This window comes from Crassostrea angulata, chromosome 8 (assembly GCF_025612915.1).
Source record: "Crassostrea angulata isolate pt1a10 chromosome 8, ASM2561291v2, whole genome shotgun sequence".
In the NCBI taxonomy this organism is placed as follows: domain Eukaryota; kingdom Metazoa; phylum Mollusca; class Bivalvia; order Ostreida; family Ostreidae; genus Magallana; species Magallana angulata.
Genome location: NC_069118.1, coordinates 49534711 through 49554656, shown reverse-complemented (window position 1 = coordinate 49554656; position 19946 = coordinate 49534711). Strand labels below are relative to the sequence as shown.

Genomic DNA, 19946 nt, shown 5'->3' with positions numbered 1-19946 from the left:
TTCCGATGCCGGGAATCGAACCCGGGCCGCCTGGGTGAAAACCAGGAATCCTAACCACTAGACCACATCGGATCGTTATATAAGACACGTTATACTATCTACAGTAGAAATAAATGAAATAATTAAAAGGTTATGCTAGGTTATTTATAGATTGATCATGTGATGTGTACAATACACACACCAACATGGCGGTGACCGATGGGAATTGGGAGTTTGATAAATTCGACGATGGTTCGACAAGTAAGAAATATATTTCCGAGAAATAAGAAATTTTATAAATGTGCATTAACGCTAACGTATTTGCAACATAATTTTGCCTTAGCGTTACTCGAACTTCTTAGCATTGCTTGGTGCAGTGCATCCTCCCACTTTCCTTGTACCGTTGTATCATGTATTGTTTGATATTTTTAGATTACATCAGACCATATTTACCCCCCCCCCCCCCCCCCCCCTTCCCTTAAACGAAAAATAAAAAAGGGAAAAAATGCTCTCTTGAATTTAGTAAACAAGCATGGTACTTTTTTATTACCAGTGTATACCATTAAAATAACATTTCTGTTGACAGAAATTGTGGGTGAGCTTCAACTCAAGAAGTATGGGATGTTTATGGAGGATTACGCCACACAGCTGAGAGAGATCGAGGATGCCCTGGACGACTCTATAGGGGATTCCTGGGACTTCACACTGGACCCTATTGCACTTCAGGTTATTTAAGATTATTGATATACTTCAGTCATCAAATAGTTGTATCCAAAAATCTTCCCATAATTAAAATCAAATGGGTGGATGAACTGTTCCTATTTCTTCTTGTCATGACGTGATAATCCACCTTAACCCCCCCCCCCCCCCAAAAAAAACTACCATAATGGCCAAAAAGTCAATTCATTACATGAGTGTTTACTATTTTTTCAGCTCCTGCCCTATGAACAGACCAGTCTGCTTCAGCTGATCAAGACAGACAACAAAATCTTCAACAAGATCATCACAGTGCTGGCGTCTCTGTGCTCAGAAATGAAGGCCCTCCGACACGAGGCGGAGAGCAAATTCTTCAACGCTCTCATCTTCTACGGAGAAGGAGGTGAGTTACTGAATCGTGGGACTTCAGGAAGACTTAGAAGAGGAATAGCTGATATTAATTGTCTTTTCTTTTAGGCTAGGAGTGTTTATGAATAAAAAGGATTGACTATTATGTGTAGGTCTTGAATAAGAGTGAAGGTTTATAAATCCTTCATTATAGGGTATGCATAAGGAAGGTTGCTAATTTATATATCCTTCAATAAGGGGCTACAGTTTACTTGTTATAAAATCCATTAAAATAAAGATCTAATTTTGTTTGAAAGCTATTTTTTAAAAATTCAGCAATCCATAATTTCTGAATATTTTCTGAAACCAATTTCAACAGAACCAGAGAAAGGTTTAGCTGAGGGAGAAGCGCAAGTGCAGATAGGTCGCATGATGCCTTTGATTCAGGTAACTATTCAATTTAATTAAAGAGAGGTTTACCTTGATTCAGTCCAGTAATGGATCTCATCTAATCTTTGTAGCTGATTGTCACAAATTATATGGGTGTTTACCTGCTGTGATATATCAAACAATTGAAATCCTTTTTTTGTTTTGTATAGGAGCTGTCCTGCTTTGTGAACAGAACTAATGAAGTGGTGAAGAATGTCATCCAACAGTTTGCCTGTCTGTTCTCTGTTGTCAGGTAAATCAGTAGTCATGTAGTCCATCAGTAGTCAGGTAAGTCAGGTAGTTAGAAGTCAAGTAAGTCAGTCTTCAGGTAAGTCAGTAGTCAGGTATTCAATAGTGAAGTAAGTCAGTCTTCAGGTAAGTCAGTAGTTAGGTAGTTAGAAGTCAAGTAAGTCAGTCTTCAGGTAAGGCAGTAGTCAGGTATTTAGAAGTCAAGTAAGTCAGTCTTCAGGTAAGTCAGTAGTCAGGTATTCAATAGTGAAGTAAGTCAGTCTTCAGGTAAGTCAGAAGTCAGGTAAGTCAGTAGTCAGGTAGTCAGTCTTCAGGTAAGTCAGTGGTCAGGTAAGTCAGTAGTCAGGTAGTCAGTAGTCAGGTATTCAATAATCAAGTTGTCAGATAAGACAGTAGTCAGTTAAGTCAGTAGTAAAGTTTTCAGTAGTCCGGTAAGTCAGTAGTCATGTATTGAGTAGTCAGTAAAGTCAGCATTAAATTAGTCAGGCAAGTCAATATTAAAGTATGGTACATGTAAGTCAGTAGTCAACAGTCGGGTAAGTCAGAAGTTAGTAGTCAGTATTCTATAGTTGAAGTTATTCAGTGGTATAGCTGCATTGAGTCTTAAGCATAACCTCTGTTTATGTATATTTATCTTCATGAACCAATTAATACATTCTGTTTGGAAAGGAAAATGAATAGAATTAATACAGTGACTGTAGCTAGTGAAAATAAAATGCCGCAAATAAGTCGTGGATTAGCCATTAGTTGATAGAATTGGATTCATGTAATACTTGTTTCACATCAATTGATTTATTTTGTAGAAACGGTCCCAAGCTGTTGGATGTGAGTGATGTCCACTTTCAGGTGGTCTATGAACATTTGGGGGATCTACTGGGGGTGCTGATTACCTTGGATGAAATCATTGAAAACCAGGGGACACTCAAAGACCACTGGATTCTGTACAAAAGGTAGGTAACAAAAACAGTCATAAAAATCAATGACTTGGAACGAGAGAAAGTGGAGAGAGAGAAAAGAGGACAACTAGAGTTGTAGACAGAAAAATCATGGACTAAGAGAGAGAGAGAGGCAGAGAGAGAGAGAGAGACAGAGAAGAGAGAAGATAGCTTGAGAAGAGTGAGAGAAAAAAATGAGAAGAGTCAAGAAAAATTTGGTGATCAGAATTGGTTAAATAATGTCTACCATAATGTTTGTAGGATGTTGAAGTCGGTGCACCATGATCCAGGAAAGTTTGGAATCGCAGCCGAGAAGATTCGTCCTTTCGAGAAGTTGATTATGAAGTTGGAGGGACAGTTGTTAGATGGCAGAATTTTTCAGGTAAATGGCTGTTATTTGGAATATCTGTAATGACCTAAAAGATTTCTGTGAGTGATTTGTATTATAAATTGAACAGAAATACTTCAGTTGTCCGAGTTTTATAAATCAAAGAGCTAAACTAACATACATTGTATGTAATTTTGACTCTAATTAATTTGGAATCATTTAAATTCTTGGGGGCCAATTTTCATGGATTGATTAATTCTTACAAGTTTGTGGGGACATAATATCGTGTATTCTCTTTTACCAACATAAGAAAATATGATTTTATGAATTGAGACTCCACATAAACTAAATGAATGATTCCACAGTACTGATAATTATCTTACTTGGGTTTTAACAGGACTGTGTGGAACAACCGTTTGACACCCCCACTGTGTACGTGTCCAAAAACCCTAATCTTGCCGAGGAGTTTGCTGTAAGCGTCAAGGAGTACCTTATGGAGTTGGAGGCTCGAATCGGTAGGACATTCTGTTACACAGTGAATGAAATTGTCTAAAGTCTTGCATTTGTGACACAGTAGAATCTGGCTCTGGGGTAATGGTCACTAGGTCAGTAACCTGCTCAGTAATTAGTTCAGTACTCTGGGTTTATTTGGTGGTCCAAAAAGCTAGCACTTTTCACTGTCTTTTTCCTGAAAGAGGATAATAGGGTTTATACTGTATGTATTGTCTGGTAATTTTCACGATGATCTAATTTTCACTTTTTTCACAATCTTTTTTAAATCGCATATAATTGAATATGCAAAGAATTATATCCTGTATCATTTTTAAATTGCAAAAAATGACTGACGCAAATTAAAAATGTAACAGAATTTCCCCATTTCCGCAAATTTTGTGACAAGCGAAAAAAAACCCGGATATACAGTACATGTAATTCAAATTCTGACAAGCTGAGTAATACCAGAGCATCTGTTATTTTACAGGTGAGCCCAACGAGATGGACCAGCGGTACAAGTTTGTGGGCCTGTGTGGACTCTACATCCTTCACTTCCAGATCTTCAGGGTCATTGACAAGAAGGTCTTCAAAAGTGCCTGGGATATGCATAAAAAAGTACAGTATACAAAATATGTTTATCTTGTCTTACTTTATAGAAATATAAAGCCTAAGGAAAGGTACTTGTGTTTTGTAGAATTAACATTATTGCATATTGCAAAAATGTTTTAATTTTAACGCACATGGTCAGGAAAAATTACACTATACTCATCTGATATCTTGACCATCTAGATTTTCACTATGTACCAAATCTTAAAAACATATTGGGTCACACTTTTGATTGTAATAGCAATCCCAAATAAAAGACATGTTTTGTACAAGAGCTCTTAAACTTGCTCAAGAGAAAATTAAAAAAAAAACCCAAGGAGCTTGCAATTGTAGATGAAGTTTAGTTTTTTTTCAGTTGATAAAAAGAAATATCTGTCAAGAGTAGTTCTCGGAATTGCTGCTATCTTTTTGAAAGTTTGTAATTGACTGTTGTTACATAATCACATGAACCTTATAGATTCCGGCTGTCCACCTAATCGGAAACATCGTGTGGTTTCCCACGGAGTTCCTGCTGAGTAAGATGCCCCAGGTGGACAAGCTTCTTGACAGAAAAGCCAAGGACTCGGTGACCTCTACCAGAACATCATGGCTGGCCCAGCGGCAGCAGTTGCTGACGAAGTGAGTGTATGAGAGAGAGAAATGGGGGTGGGGTTGGGGCGTAGAGAAAGAGAGAAGGAAAGAGAGAGAGAAAGGTAGAGAGAGAGAGAACAAAATAAGTTGCTAGAGGCCAGATTAGAGGGAATGCATAGCTATTGAGAGAGGGAAGAGAGACAAGCGACAGAGTTAGAGAAAGAAATAGTGAGAGGAGAGAAAAAGCTTGGGTCAAAACTTTTGAGCTTTATTTTTCTGCTAGAACTAATTAGTGTTGAAGATAAAAATCCTTATATCAGTGAAAAAAAAAAACTTATTAATAAAATTTAATGCATATGTAATACTAGTCTTCTTAATAAATGGCACAGCGAGGCGGCCCCTAACCCTCATATTATATGCAGTGACTGTCCAGTCAAAGTTGAGATAAAGCTTAGAATATACAATTATGTTTTCTTTTATTGATAAGTATATGTTTGCTTTTATGTTTCCATAACAAAATGTGTTGTTCTGCTGATGTCCTATATCATTTTTTTTGCTGAAACTTATTTTTTTTTTTATCTGAATTGCCTCCTTAGGTCAAGGTGGGTATCAACTGTTTAGTTTCTTTGTATGAGTGTTGACTATCTAATCTATATATTCTAGTGTTGACTAACTAATCTACATGTTCTTGTCTATCTAGTCTATAGATTTGATGTATTGTCTATCCAATCAATCTAAAGATCTGTAGAGATGACTAGCTGTCTATCAAAAACTATAGATTTGTATGTAGTCTGTCTAATCTGTAGAATGATATATCATTTTGACTTTTTAATCTGACCAGTTTTTGGGCATAAAGAGAAATCTATCAAATATAAAGATTTTATGTCATTTGTCTAAGCATTAAATCTAAACCGCTGACCATTTTTTATCTGTCTAATCGTTAGACATTTTTAGTGACACCTAATAAATCTAGAGATTTGTATGATCTGCATAGTTGGCTATCTGAAATGTACCTGTAATTGTCTAATCTATAGACTTGTAGTGCTGCAGCATAGAGTACTGTATAGAGGAAAATAATTGCCCCGTCGTTTTTTTGCCCTTTTTGCCCTCTTTGTCAGAGGGCGAATTTAATTGCCCTCTTTGTCAGAGGGCGAATTTAAGATTGGGCAAATTTCAACTTCTCAAATTATCTCTCTAAACACAACTCTGTCTGGGCCTATTCAAGATTGGATGAAACTGTTTGCAAGTGTACAAGGGCAAAAATAACTCAGGGCGAAAATAACCCTGTATACAGTATATATAGTCTAGTGATATTTAGGCTTATAGAGCTGCAGTATATTACCACAATGTAGTACTGGGGAATTATTATTATTCTTGGGGGTCAATATTCGTGGGTGAGCCAAAATTTTCTTGGTTCGTGGGGACTTAATTTCGTTGATAGTGTTATCAGGATAATTTCAATAAAATATTAAACAAATGATTGTGTATAGGTTTATGGGCATGTAAATTCGTGGGCAAGGGTTACCCACGAAAGCCAAGGACATTGGTCTCCCACGAACAATGATGATTCCACGGTATACCATGTGATCTCTGATTATGGAGATCCTGTAACTTTGTTGGCTGCGGGTCATTCTCTCTGCATTTTGTGGGTTGTATGTTGTGCTCTTGTTTCACTGTTTGGTTTGAGTTTTCAAATATTCTGTGTTCTTGAAAAAAATAAAATTGATATTTTAAAAATAAATCTTTACAGTGATAAGCTCATTAACCAATAGACTATGAATTAATATTCATAATTTGCATTACTAAGTACTTATTAATAAAATTATATATTGAAGTGCACATTTAAATGCTACAAATGTTCCAAATTCCATTTTAATGGAATTTTGATTACCAGCTCTGGTAACTATGATAAAAACCCCCCAGATTATTCATGTAATAGATGTACTTTTAAGATTTAAAATGTTGATATCAATTTACCCATGTAATATGACTGACTTTCTCTGTATAAAGTATTATATAACAAATACTATGTGGTTTTAGCCCTCTCACAGCCTTTTAAAAACATGTATTAGCCAATAAATGATAATATATAATTTATTTTCAATTTTCCTAAAAGCTTTCCTACTACTGTATATAAAATTTCAAATATTTGATAACTATTTTTGGACAGAGATGTCCAGAATTTCCACACGACTGTAATGGCATGGATGGTAGAAATGGAGTCAGCCATGACCAAAGCAAACTTAATGGAGGACCTCAACAACAGATGTGTGCTATTCATACAGGTGAGTAAAAATCTAAAAAATCCTCCTTACAGGTAGGTATAATAAAAAAAAACCCCACCAAATGGGGACAACTTTATTTGAGACTGAAATCAAAGGAATTATTGCAAATCTGGTTTGAAGCGATAAAGCGATGCATTGATTGACAACACTATTTGATTGAACAATGAAACAGGTCGAATCACAGGTTACAGTTGATAAAAGAAGCATTTTAATTTGCCAATTTGGTGTTGTGTTCACAGCATAAATACATGATGACTCTTCAAATCCTTATAATTCTCTGTATATTACCGATGTTACTGGCATCTTCAAATGTCTGTATTCATGAAGCTGTCCATATCAATTATTTTTCAATAATTATTTTGATAAGCTCCTGACTAAATAATGTGGAATCCGTTAAATTCATGGGAGCCGATTTTTCATGGATTGTGGGGATTTTGCCTCTTTATGGGGATGTAATTTTGTGGATGTGTCAGTTTTCAGTTTCAGTAAGAAAACGTACTCTTTCAAAGTATGTTTTTGTGGAGGATGTAAATTCATGGAAGTGGGCTATCCACGAATACCACAAAAATTGAGCCAGCACAAATTTTAATGATTCCATAGTATTCATCTTGGGATGAGTAGAGATTTTACACAGTGATACAGTCTCTAACAGTATATTCAATTTGTTTATATTTTTCAGGGAGTTCTACACGCTTACAACATCAGCCACCTGGTGAGGACCACCATGAACCTCCATGTCGCCATGTCTAAACCAATGACCAAGTCCTGCCTACTCTCCCTGTGTCGCCTCATCGAGCTCCTCAAGGTACTGTTATATTCTGTGCTTCATTGTTATGTTGATAAACATATTCAAACTTTTATTTGACCATCATGAAATTCATTCATGAACTGTGCTTCATATAAAGTCCAATTTATTTTTTTTTTTAGAAAGAATTTGTAAGCTTCCTGGCTTAAATTTTAAACATTTATGAGCACGTTGTGGACAATTTATGCTTTATGAACCACAAAGTGAATCATAAAAAAATATGAATACAGTCAAACTCTGTTATCTCAAACTAGATGTGACTGTTTTAAAAACTTCGAGATATCAGACTATTTGAGATATCGATGGTAAATTTAGAATTCTTAAAAACTAAGTGGTTGGGATTTACAACTCAGTTCGACATATCCATTTTATTCGAGATATCAGTGTTTGAGAAATGGAAGTCCAACTGTAAATGACTGGCTAATTCTAATCTTTACACTGCAGGCCATAGAGCACACGTTCCACAGGAGGACCATGTTGATCGCGGAGTCTGTCAACCACATCACACAACACCTCAGCTTTATCTGTCTGAACAGCATCGCTGTAGCCAAGGTACTTTTATTCAAATCCTTTACATAGGGTCTTATCAAATTTAACAATGTGTCAATTTGTCTTAGCCAAGGTATTATTGAACACTCTTTTAATTATGATATAATTATGTATCTGTATTTGAAATATACACATCTACAATGTATTATGTCAGTCAAACCATTGTTTATGATATTTAAAATTATTCATGACTTCTTGTTTGTACAACAAATTCAGATTATTTATTTTATATGTACAAGTAGTTTGAAAATATTGATGACTGCTGTATACAGGGAAATATTCACCCCTGTTTTATTTTCGCCCCTTTCTCCCTTGTTGTCAGTGGGCGAATTAAAGACTGCGAAAATTCCAAGGTCTTAAATTATCTCTCTTTAAACAAACCTATGTCTGGGCGAATTCAAGACAGGGAAAAATCCTTTGCAGGTGAAGAGGGGCGAAAATAACATGGGGCAAAAATAACCCTGTGTATAGAGTATCTATTACTAATACAGTAAATTATGAGTGATGATTTATAGAAAAGAATCATGTCGGACAAAATACTAAGACTAATACAGTAAATTATGAGTGATGATTTATAGAAAAGAATCACGTCAGACAAGCGCTACAGTGAGAGGAGGCTGGATGTGTTGTCTGCCCTTGTCCTCGCTGAAACTGCCCTCAATGGACCAGGTACACAAATCGTAGTTTCTTTATTAATGAAATGGTGTTGTGAAAGTAAATAGATATATAAGTGAAAGCAGACTGTGGTGTTTTAAGAAGCCGAGGTCAAATTCTAGATATGTTTCAAATTATTAGTATGCCATTTGTGTCTTAATAAAGGATGTATTGTTAACATTCAAATGCATTTGCTGCAGGTACCAAGGAGAGATTTCTGATAACACAGTTGGCTCTAGCACTGGGTACCAAAATGGTAAGGAAAGCATCAGATCTATGCTTTAATGCACTCATATTTTAATGATATAGACTTTCCAATTGGTAGAATAATCCAGCTTGAAAATCCCTTACCATATAAATTTATTTACCAATCCTTACTTGAAGTTTGAGATGAGAGGTTTATACCTGAAAGCATAATATTTGTACATGCAGTACCAGTAACTGAATACAGTTACGTATAAATTATACCCCTTTATCAAAATATTGTCGTTTTGTAGAAAACCTTCAAAGATGACGAGCTACAGAACCTGGCAGCGACAATGAAGAAGATGGAGGTCATCTGTGATCTCCGGGAGAAGTAAGGGATCATATGTATTATTTTAGATATAATAAATGTAGTAACGTGTATCTGATGCATTAGTTGACAGGAAAAAAATCTTCCCTATGATTGTGTGAATAATCATACAGTACTGTACAATTCTTTTATTTTGTACGCTATGATAAAATCTTTGAAATAATATAAATACTTCATGTATTACATGTACTAGATATCAATTTAAAAGTGCATAAACTATCCAGTACCCAGTATCATGTTTTATGGTGTTAAAATGCACAGTGTATGTTTTACTAGTCATTCTCATTTACTAGTCATGCTTTCAAATTGATGCATCACCAATTAAATGCAAGAACACAATACATTATGAAAATGAGATCTTTGACCTATTAAAAAAGTGTAGAATAGGCTCAGTACTGCCACACTCCATGTAGAACTAGCTAGTGGGTTAATTTTTTTGCCGAGTTGGTAGGGAGTTGGTTTTTAAACTGATGGGTCCAGGGTTTGAGCCTAATTGTGGACACTAATCAGATTGGACCATCATATAACTTGAGATTCATTGTGTTGTTTTCTTACCCCCAGGGTGCGCCAGGCCTGTGACTGCTCCTTCTTCTACTGGCACCGAGTGATCCTCCCCAACTACCTGACCGACATGTTTGAGAATGTCACTGACCCCCACAGGATACACGTAAGTTTAAATTATATATTTATAATAAGGAACTAGAAATAGATTATCTATAAATAGATTAAAACTAGACTGTATTAATTTTGTGAAATAGAGTACCTATTACATGTAGTATATTGTTGTGTTACAGTACATGTTTGGAGCTCTTAGGGACTGTGTTCCAAGAATGGCCGCTGTGCGTCACATGGCGACACCCAAAGAATTGACTGACGCATATGACAGAGAAATATATGGCTACTTCAAAGAGGTATGCTAGGAAGTTTTTTGCTGCATTTTCATCCACGCAGTAATTCATTTTTCCTAACAGTAATTCATTTGACTCTTTTTTTATTCAGAACCTGTTGAGTCCCCTGTGTCAGGCCATTGAGACGGACCTCCGACTACAGATCCACACTCACCTCCAGCTCGACGACAGGAATCCGTTCAAGGTGGGCATGAGGGATCTCTCCCACCTGCTTAGAGTTCGACCAATCAGATTGTTCGACAGACTGATCAACATCAAAGGTAAATACATATCAAAGTATTTTTGATTGGTGAAAATTTCTGACCACCTTTTTAGCCCTGTCCATAAATAGGAGGAATTCAATTGTCATTCTAAAAGTTAATTGTTAAAAAAACATAATTGAAATTTGTTTATATTGATTGAAATTTAATTAAGAAAGAAAAGGAACTTACTTAAAGTGTAAAATTCAAAGGTAATGAGTGTAAAATGGATTTTTACTATCTTTTATAACACTTTTGTTGGATGGATTTTTCAATGTTATTATTATTCAAACAACATAAGAGATTTTGATGTTGGTATGCCTTTTGTTTGAAGCCTACGTGGAGCATTACCTGAACAAGACGTTCTACAACCTGACCACTGTGGCTCTACACGACTGGAAGACGTACGGCGAGATGAAGAACATGGCACAACAGAAGTACTGTCTGAGTCTACTCGAGTCCCACCTACCTAGTCAGACACTTGAACAGGTAAGAACTAGTCACATCTACCTAGTCGACACTAGAACAGGTGCATGCTTGTTTACATTAGGTTGAATATCAAATTGAAAAAAATGCTGTTGTTTTGGCTCCATTTAGAAGTTATTACTTGGACCAATTGTACATCACTTGATACCCATTTTATTTTTTACATGAAATTCATGCAGTTTAAAATTCACAAGAAATTTTTCTAATGAAGTTTTTAGCAGATAAAGAATTGCTAAGAAATAATGCATGATCCACAATTTTCTCTGTCAGGGCCTTGATGTTTTGGAGATTATGAGGAACATCCACGTGTTTGTCTCCAGATACATGTACAATCTAAACAACCAGGTAAATCTACTGGATTTTTCTAATCCGACAACTCTGCAATCCAACATCTCTGTAATCCAACAACATCTTAATCCAAAAACTTTCTAATTTGACAACTCTGTAATCCAACAACTGTACTGTTTCATCCAACAGTTGTATAATGTGACTGGTATTTTTGAAATCCAACATTTTTGAAATACATCCTTATCCAACTGTCATCATGTGCAAATGTTGTCAAAAACGGATAATTCATTCTGTTTCTAGTATGTTCCAATATTTGTCGGATTTTGGGTAATACATTGTGTATCTATCAATATTTCGACCATAATTACATTTGATAACGTCTTTACATTACATTTCAGATTTTTGTGGAACGATCCAGCAACAACAAGCACCTCAACACAATCAACATCCGACACATCGCCAACTCCATCCGGACTCACGGCACGGGCATCATGAACACCACGGTAGGCTCGCCGTATTACAACCAGACGTGGAGGTCATTTATCTGTGTTTATTTCTCATCTAACTGACACCTGCTAGATTATAAGTCATTGCCTTTATCCTAAATTGCAGGTGAATTTCACTTACCAATTTCTGCGGAAGAAGTTCTATATTTTCTCACAGTTTCTCTATGATGAACATATCAAGTCCAAGTTAATCAAGGCAAGTTTTGAATTTTTCTTGCATTCTGTATAATGTGTTTTATGACATTTGTTTTACAAATTTTTTTGACTGAAGTACCGTAATTGTATTCTATGTTTTTATTGATATTTCTTGATATCAATTTTTGTAGATTTTGTCACATTTGTTTTAATAGACAAAAGGTTCCAATTATAAAACACCTTTAATTGTACTTTGATTTATATGTCTACTAGGTATATTTATATAATATTGATTCACTACAGCATAGCTGAATTCCTAGAAAACGAAATTCATTTTCAAATTGTTTCATCTTTTCTTCAGGATTGGAAATTCTTCAGAGAAAATCATATGCAGACTGATCAAAAGGTAGGTTTGCTTATTGTGGGATATTTATGCCCCCCTTATATTGGCATATTGCTTTGCTGCTGTCTGTCGGTCGGTCGGTCCACTAACAGTTTCCGCTCATTTTCTTCGCAGAGGATGAACATATTGAAATGAAATTTGGTATACAGGTTTATCATAGTAATATCTAGGTCAAGTTCGATATTGGGTATGATCGAGCAATTTTCGACAGAGTTATGGCCCTTGGACATAGAAAAATTCCAGTTATTTGCAGTTTCCGCTCATTTTCTTCGCAGAGGATGAACATATTGGAATGAAATGTGGTATACAGGTTTATCATTATATTATCTAGGTCAAGTTTGATATTAGGTATGATAGAGCAATTTTCGACAGAGTTATGGCCCTTGGACAAAGAAAAATTCCAGTTATTTGCAGTTTCCACTCATTTTCTTCGCAAAGGATGAACATATTGAAATGAAATTTGGTGTACAGGTTTATTATGATAATATCTAGGTCAAGTTCGATATTGGGTATGATAGAGCAATTTTCGACAGAGTTGTACCCCTTGGACTTAAAAAAATTCCAGTTATTTGCAGTTTACATTTATTGCCTTTGTGGATGTTTCCAAGGGAGGGGGGCATAAGTGTTTTACAAACTTCTCTTGTTTCTGTTATGGAGTCTTAGAATAAGTGATGGTAACTAAGGACCAAGTTACAATGTCATGCAATGTAATTAAAAGTAGAATCTAAACATTTCAAGTCAGATGATAATACCTGCAAACAATTGAAATTCATGTTAACAAAAAACTTTATCTTTTCCTTTTCAGTATCCTGTGGAAAGAGCAGACAAATTCAACAAAAACATCAAGAACCTGGGTCTCACTCCAGATGGAGATAGTTATCTGGATCAGTTCCGGACTCTCATCTCACAGATAGGTAAGGAATCACCTGGATTGGTTCTAAAATGTCATAGTATACTGAAGAAGTGTAATCTGGATCAGGAACTGTTGTAAGATGTATCTAAGAATTTATCTGGATCAAATTTTCTCCAGAGATATATGAGAAATAGATAGGTAAGAAGACAGTGTACAGTAATCTCAACATAGAGGTTTCAGGTATATATACTTGGTAATATGTGTTTTGATGTAATGTCAAATAAATCTTGACAGAAAATGATGTTAATATAAAGCCTTTCAAGTATATTATTTTATAAACATTTCAATAATCAGATCATCAAGTAAAATTTGGATTTGAATATTTCTGACAAATCTCAGTATGAAAGGAACCCAATATGACTTTTATGATAATTTGAAATACATTGGGAATATTTTTAATAGTGTGTGTATTGTTTTCAATCATGCTTTATTTCAGGGAATGCAATGGGATACATCCGTATGATCCGGTCTGGAGGTCTCCACTGTTGTAGCAATGCTATCCGGTTCATTCCCGACATTGAGGACATTGTGAGCTTCGAGGAGCTGTGTAAAGAGGAGAACTTGTCCTCAGAATGTCAGGCTGCCGCCAAGTGAGTGTAGTGTACTCTCTATTTATGTGTATGAGTAAAAGTGGTTATTTTCATGTAGGGGAAATTTACACTAGTTACGTGGCATGCTTAAAACTGCTTAAAATACCCCTGTGCATATGGTAAAAAAATGAAAACTTAAGTGTGGTAAATCATGCATCTGTGTATTTAATACCCACATATATTGTTAAACTATAGAAATTGTGTACCTGACACCCAGCATAAATAACCCCTTTAACAGTAAGTGTGTGTTGTGTTCCATCTCTGCATGAGTATATAAGTGTGTTTTAGATCTAGTACATGACTCTATAGGGGATGAATAATAGCACTATACCCTTAATCATCTTATCTTAAGGAAGACAATCATTATTAAAAACAACGTCTTTAAAATATTTGAGCGAAAATTGTCAACCATGATTTTAAATCCCTATCAAGTCTGTTCCACTGTGTTTTACATTTATGTCTCCTTCTAGACAAGGGTACACAGTCTAGATATAGATAATGTTATGTGGAAGTACACGTAAAAACACATTTACTTTCAGTGTTTAATGTTTTATTTTGATGACTTGATTCTTGTGGAACAGTAATGGCACACCCTGCACATATTTTCAGAAACCTTGACAATGTGGTTGGAAATCTGGCTAGAAACTTTGCAGAGGGCACAGAGTATTTCAAAGTTAGTAAATGTTATTTGCTATTTGATTCATATGCTCTCTCAATAAAATATACGTTATATTGTGTTCATATTGTATCTTCAGGAAAACACCTTTTTATCAAGATGTATGAAACCATTTCTATGTTACAGATGCTGGTTGATGTCTTTGCCCCAGAATTCAGAAATCCCAAAAACATGCACCTGAGGAACTTCTTTGTAATTCTTCCTCCACTGGTAAGAGAGTGAATACCAAGGGAAACAACTCTTTTTAAATATACCAGCTAGTTCATCTTTATGACAAATTTTGTTCTTTTTAGACTGTAAATTACATTGAACATTCCATAAGCTGTAAAGAGAAAATGAGCCGACGAAACAAAGTGGGAGCAGCCTTCACTGATGATGGCTTTGCTATGGGTGAGGATAAAGTCAGTCATGCATAGAACCTTGTATACATATACAGACTATATTTTACATATTAATTAGATATCTTAGTTTACAAACAAATGCATATTTACTTGTAGGAGTGGCCTACATTTTGAAGCTGTTAGACCAGTATCATGAGTTTGACTCTCTTCACTGGTTCCAGTCAGTCAAAGACAAATACAGGGCAGAAAAGGTTGGTCAAAGGGAGATGACTCTGTTTTATGGATTTATTAATTTTTTTCGTTTTTTGACTATATGAATGTTACAAAACTGTATATTTACAATTTTTTTTACCAAATATCATTATATATTCTCCTTTATGTTTAAGTAAGATTTTTTTGCTATATTCATATATGGTGTTCATTTTTTACTCAATGTAATTTTAGTGATACATTATACTTTAATATCCCAGTAGATATAATTTTTAATTACATGTACCGGGTATAATACATTATGGTTAGATTATGACACTACATGTACCATCAGCTAGAACAAGTTCAAACTTTTCTTGTCTTTTTTAGGAGAAGCAGAGACAGGCTATGGCCAACAGGGCGGATGAGAAATCCCAACAGACCATGACCCTGACAGTGAAGAGGCTAGACCAATACCAGCAGGTGGGCGCAGTTATCTCCCTTCTATTTCCCAATTACTACGGGCATAGTAGTTATCTCCCTTCTTCCAGTTACAACAGACCTAATAATTATCTCCCTTCTCCATGTTGCAACAGGCATAGTAGCTACTTCCCTTCTATTTCCCCAGTTACCACAGGCATAGTAAATTGACTTGGAGTCTATATTTTCAAATACTTGTTCACATTCATTCTTTATGTAATTTATTTTCTGTTTGTGCATGTGTTAGGCAATGTTATTGCAGTTATTTGAACTGTATTAAAAAAGAGCTACCTGGTGTGAAGGAATTAGCTCTCGTTTATCTTTATTTTGAAATTACCAGAGTTGTTTATGGGGTCATATTTTAAGGGGTCACTTGTACATGTATTAATATTGAATCAAGATTAATGTTTTTTATATTCGTTGAGATGCAGATTCCAAGATGTGGGGTACCCACCGAAATTTCATCATAATTTTGAAAAAAAATGCTATCTTGATGATGAAATAAGAACACACTTTCATTTCTAGGAATATGACCTGCTCAACTATTCCCTCAGCAGTGCCAGGATTTTCTTCCGTGCTGATAAAACTGCCGCAGAAGAGAACGAGGAGAAAAAAGGTACCAAATTGTTTTACACATATTATTATTTCTTATTACAGTAAAACACACTTATTGCCAAGTGCCAAGCTTAAGAAAAACACTTAAATTTTGCTTTAAAGTAATTAAGAAAAAATTATCTTATTTTGTTACAATACTACATCTGATGACGAGGAGAATGAATTTGAATTCACCCTACTCATAATTCATAAGTATATTACCTATGTACGTTTTACTGCCTAATGCCCAGATTCTGATGATGATAATTGAAGCAGATTTGGCCTAATCCTATACACATACACACAGTTCCAAAACTGCATACATAAATCATTGAAAAAGTTTTGTGCATACATTCGCTATACTTCTCAACTTTAAAATTTGATGGCTTTTCATAAGCTGATGGAGAGCCGAGTACCAGTTCAGACCCTGCTCAGGCCACCAGTCAAACTACAACAACTCCAGCAGGTATGTAGAAAATAAACTGTGGCATTGTTTGTTATGAAGTGAATTGAATTGTATTTAAGGACAAGAGTTATTTTTGTGTTCATGCAGAACAAGTTCTCATTAACAATGCTTTAAGTTGTTCGATTTCATTTTACAGTAATTAAGGTTGTTTGGGACATTTGATGTATGATAATGTGGATTAAATTATATTATAATTTGAAAATTTTACAATATTTACCGGGTAACTTAAAAATAGCTTGAATGTAAAAATATTTGGAAAGGTAAAAAAAGTAAACCCCCCAGCAGGATTAGAACTCATGACTTACAGAATCGTAGTAAACCCTCTAACACACTGCCCTACGCTGTTAGGTGACAGTATTGAGTAAGAAACTACTTATATAATTACACTAGTCTTCATTTTATTGTTTATTTCGATAAACCATACGTCACAACATGGAGGTGTCCCATACCACCTTCATACGATATTATTCATTACTTGTACAATAAGCAATGCACTTTGTGTCAGACAATGTTTCTAATGTATTGTTTTGTTGGATATAAAGCAACATAAAAGGATAGGAAGGTAGGACTATGCATGGCATTATGTATGGATGCTACATGATGTAGTTATAATTAAAGTAGATGCATGTACTGAGGTTAACTGAGGTCCTTCTTTAGAAATTAGATTTGTCCTCACAATAACAGAGATTTAGTCTTGCATGCATATGAATATATCACTCTAATTTTGCTTAGTATTATTATTTAGTTTTGATACTTTTCTTTTCTATCTTTGCTTGTGATGTATAACTTCTGCTAAACACTAAATGAACATGTGTATGTGTATAACTTGTTATGGATGTAATGTTCCTCTTCTTGTTAACTGTTGCATCTAACATTTTATTTCAAACACTGGTGTAATGATTCTTTATCTCTGAAGTTTAGAGCCTTTTTTTTCTTTTTTTAAAAAAATAATATCCACTTTAAAGTTTGTATTTCATTGTCATAGATTCACACATTAGGTTCACACAGAATACACATCTATAGCTTGCTTTGATTATTGCATTTACATGTTTTATAAAGATTGTTTTAAATCTCCTTAGTTTATTTGTATGTCTTTGATGCTAGAGATACTGTAATACTACTGTTATTATCTATACTGATTTTACCTACATATGCAGAGCATACTACCTATCGACTCTTTACATAAAATAGGCTATTAGATACATGTATCAATTTACTTCGTAAGCTTATATCAGTTTGAATTTCTTTATCTTATTTTATGTCTATATTTTCCTTGGTTTGAATGTTAAAAAGGAAAATCAAATGCCCCCCCCCCCCCCTCCACCAAAAAAAAGTTACATTAACTATAAACCAAATCAGTTACAATCTGTTCTAATAGGTTAGACCTTATTTTAAAAATTAAAAAAAGGAATCTATTTATATGTAAGTTCCATAAAGTGGAACTATCCAAAGTTTATTTCTGGATATTAATGCATTGTTTCATCAGTCTGCTGTATCAGTGTTCTTAATTTAATAATTTTGTTTATTTTTCAGATTCCAGTGCCCCACCTCCTCCAGTTGCCCCGGCGGCCCCTGCTGCCCCACCCCCTCCGGCCCCAGCCCCACCCCCACCACCAGGTGGCGCTCCCCCTCCCCCTCCTCCTCCTCCTCCTCCTCCACCTCCACCCCCGCCTCCGCCCCCGCCTCCTCCAATGTGAGCAACTTTGGGATGGACTCAGTACTCCAAAACCCAGTGTCCACATACAATATAGTAAAAGGACCTATGTGCAATTTTGTAAAATCAGATATAGGACATAAACAATACATGTATATATTTTTTGAAGAACTCTATAGGAAAAATGAATTACAAATTGTGAAGTATACTTTTATGAGAATACTGATTTGGACATGATTAGAATTTATTGTTGATTCACATTATGGCTTTGCTTTAAGTTTGAAATTGTGCTATATTGATGCTATTTTTGTGGCTATGAAAGCTTATAAGTGCCAAACAGAGATTATGAACAATATTGATGTATCTAATATAAAATAAAATATGCAATCTTATCTTGTATTTATTTTGTTTTGTCTGATAAATGGCAATGCATTAGAAAACTCTACATGAACTTTACATGTATATTATAAGAAATATCAGCAATACTTTTGTGCATGAATTGGTTTAATTTAAAAATATATACCGGTAATTTGCTGTCTTGAGTGCAATGATGATTAATCAGAAAAATAATAAACTGTTAATATCGTTGACCATCGGCCTAAATTTTTATCAACGATATCTTAGTAACTATTCATCGGAGATGCTTGAAATTTTAAACATTATTTGTTTTGGCATATCATATGATAAGATTTATTTTTAACCGGGTTTTCCAACGGAAAAATCCGGTTATTAAAATGGTGAAAATGGCGGGCGGGCGGGCGGCTGCCAAAAGGGTACCCTCATTGTACGGATAACTCCTCCTACAGTTTTCAAGATAGGAAGTTGTTCTTTTGCAGGTCAATTGTACATAGATCAGAGGTGTGCATATTGCTAGAATTTTGATTTCTGATAATTTATGAAAAAATACCAGCTTTTGAACTTAGTCATTTTTTGGCAAAATATTGCATATAGGGTACCATCACTGTACGGATAAATCCTCCTACAGTTCTCAAGATAGGAAGTTGTTCTTTTGCAGGTCAATTGTACATATATCAGAGGTATGCATATTGCTAGGATTTTGATTTCTGATAATTTATGGAAAAAAATACCAGCTTTTGAACTTAGTCATTTTTTGGCAAAATATTGCATATAGGGTACCCTCATTGTACCCTCATTGTACGGATAACTTTCAAGATAAGAAGTTGTTCTTATGCAAATCAGTTGTACTTGTATTAGAGGTGTTCATATTGCTAGGATTTTGATTTCCGATCATTTATGGAAAAAAATACCAGCTTTTGAACTTGGTCATTTTTTGGCAAAATGTTGCATATAGGGTACTCCATTTCACTGGATACAGGTTGACATGGATTATGGATACAGTTCACATAAATGAAAACCCGGTTTTTGCTATCACATTGACAACTTTTCATTTGTTGTACTAATCGAACGGCAACTTCCTGTTAAATTACGACTTTTGTTTATTTTGGCCTAATTTTTAAAGCGCTAAGCATAGCTGCAGCGCTTTTTTGTCGCCAGATTTCTAAACCTCTTCCACTTTCGTTTTCGCGTTTCCTATATACCGCCACCTACTGGCGGGAGC

At 35.0% G+C, this 19946-nt stretch overlaps 1 protein-coding gene and 1 non-coding gene across 4 annotated transcripts; one reads left to right on the top strand and one right to left on the bottom strand.

Moving 5' to 3' along the window:
• On the bottom strand, positions 1-72 carry Trnae-uuc (transfer RNA glutamic acid (anticodon UUC)). Its single transcript has one exon. It is a non-coding gene; the product is annotated as a tRNA-Glu (tRNA).
• A 100-nt stretch (positions 73-172) lies between these two features.
• LOC128159936 (WASH complex subunit 4-like) lies at positions 173-18759 on the top strand. 3 transcript variants are annotated; one of them, XM_052823163.1, is made up of 35 exons: positions 173-240; positions 566-705; positions 913-1078; positions 1403-1470; positions 1623-1705; positions 2505-2651; positions 2898-3018; positions 3362-3479; positions 3944-4071; positions 4520-4680; positions 6803-6917; positions 7597-7722; positions 8167-8274; positions 8850-8940; positions 9126-9181; positions 9423-9502; positions 10061-10166; positions 10294-10410; positions 10499-10667; positions 10981-11135; positions 11403-11477; positions 11819-11923; positions 12033-12122; positions 12423-12467; positions 13270-13378; positions 13814-13967; positions 14577-14640; positions 14770-14853; positions 14937-15033; positions 15141-15235; positions 15564-15656; positions 16179-16269; positions 16645-16713; positions 17256-17275; positions 18247-18305. In XM_052823163.1, exons 1-34 carry the CDS (start codon positions 186-188, stop codon positions 17261-17263), a joined length of 3489 nt encoding a protein of 1162 aa, XP_052679123.1. In that variant the 5' UTR covers positions 173-185; the 3' UTR covers positions 17264-17275; positions 18247-18305. The 3 variants fall into 3 exon arrangements, with proteins under 3 accessions (XP_052679123.1, XP_052679121.1, XP_052679122.1); XM_052823161.1 differs by lacking the exon at positions 17256-17275 and having other exon boundaries at positions 18247-18759; XM_052823162.1 differs by lacking the exons at positions 12033-12122; positions 17256-17275 and having other exon boundaries at positions 18247-18759.
• The last annotated feature ends 1187 nt before the right edge of the window (positions 18760-19946 follow it).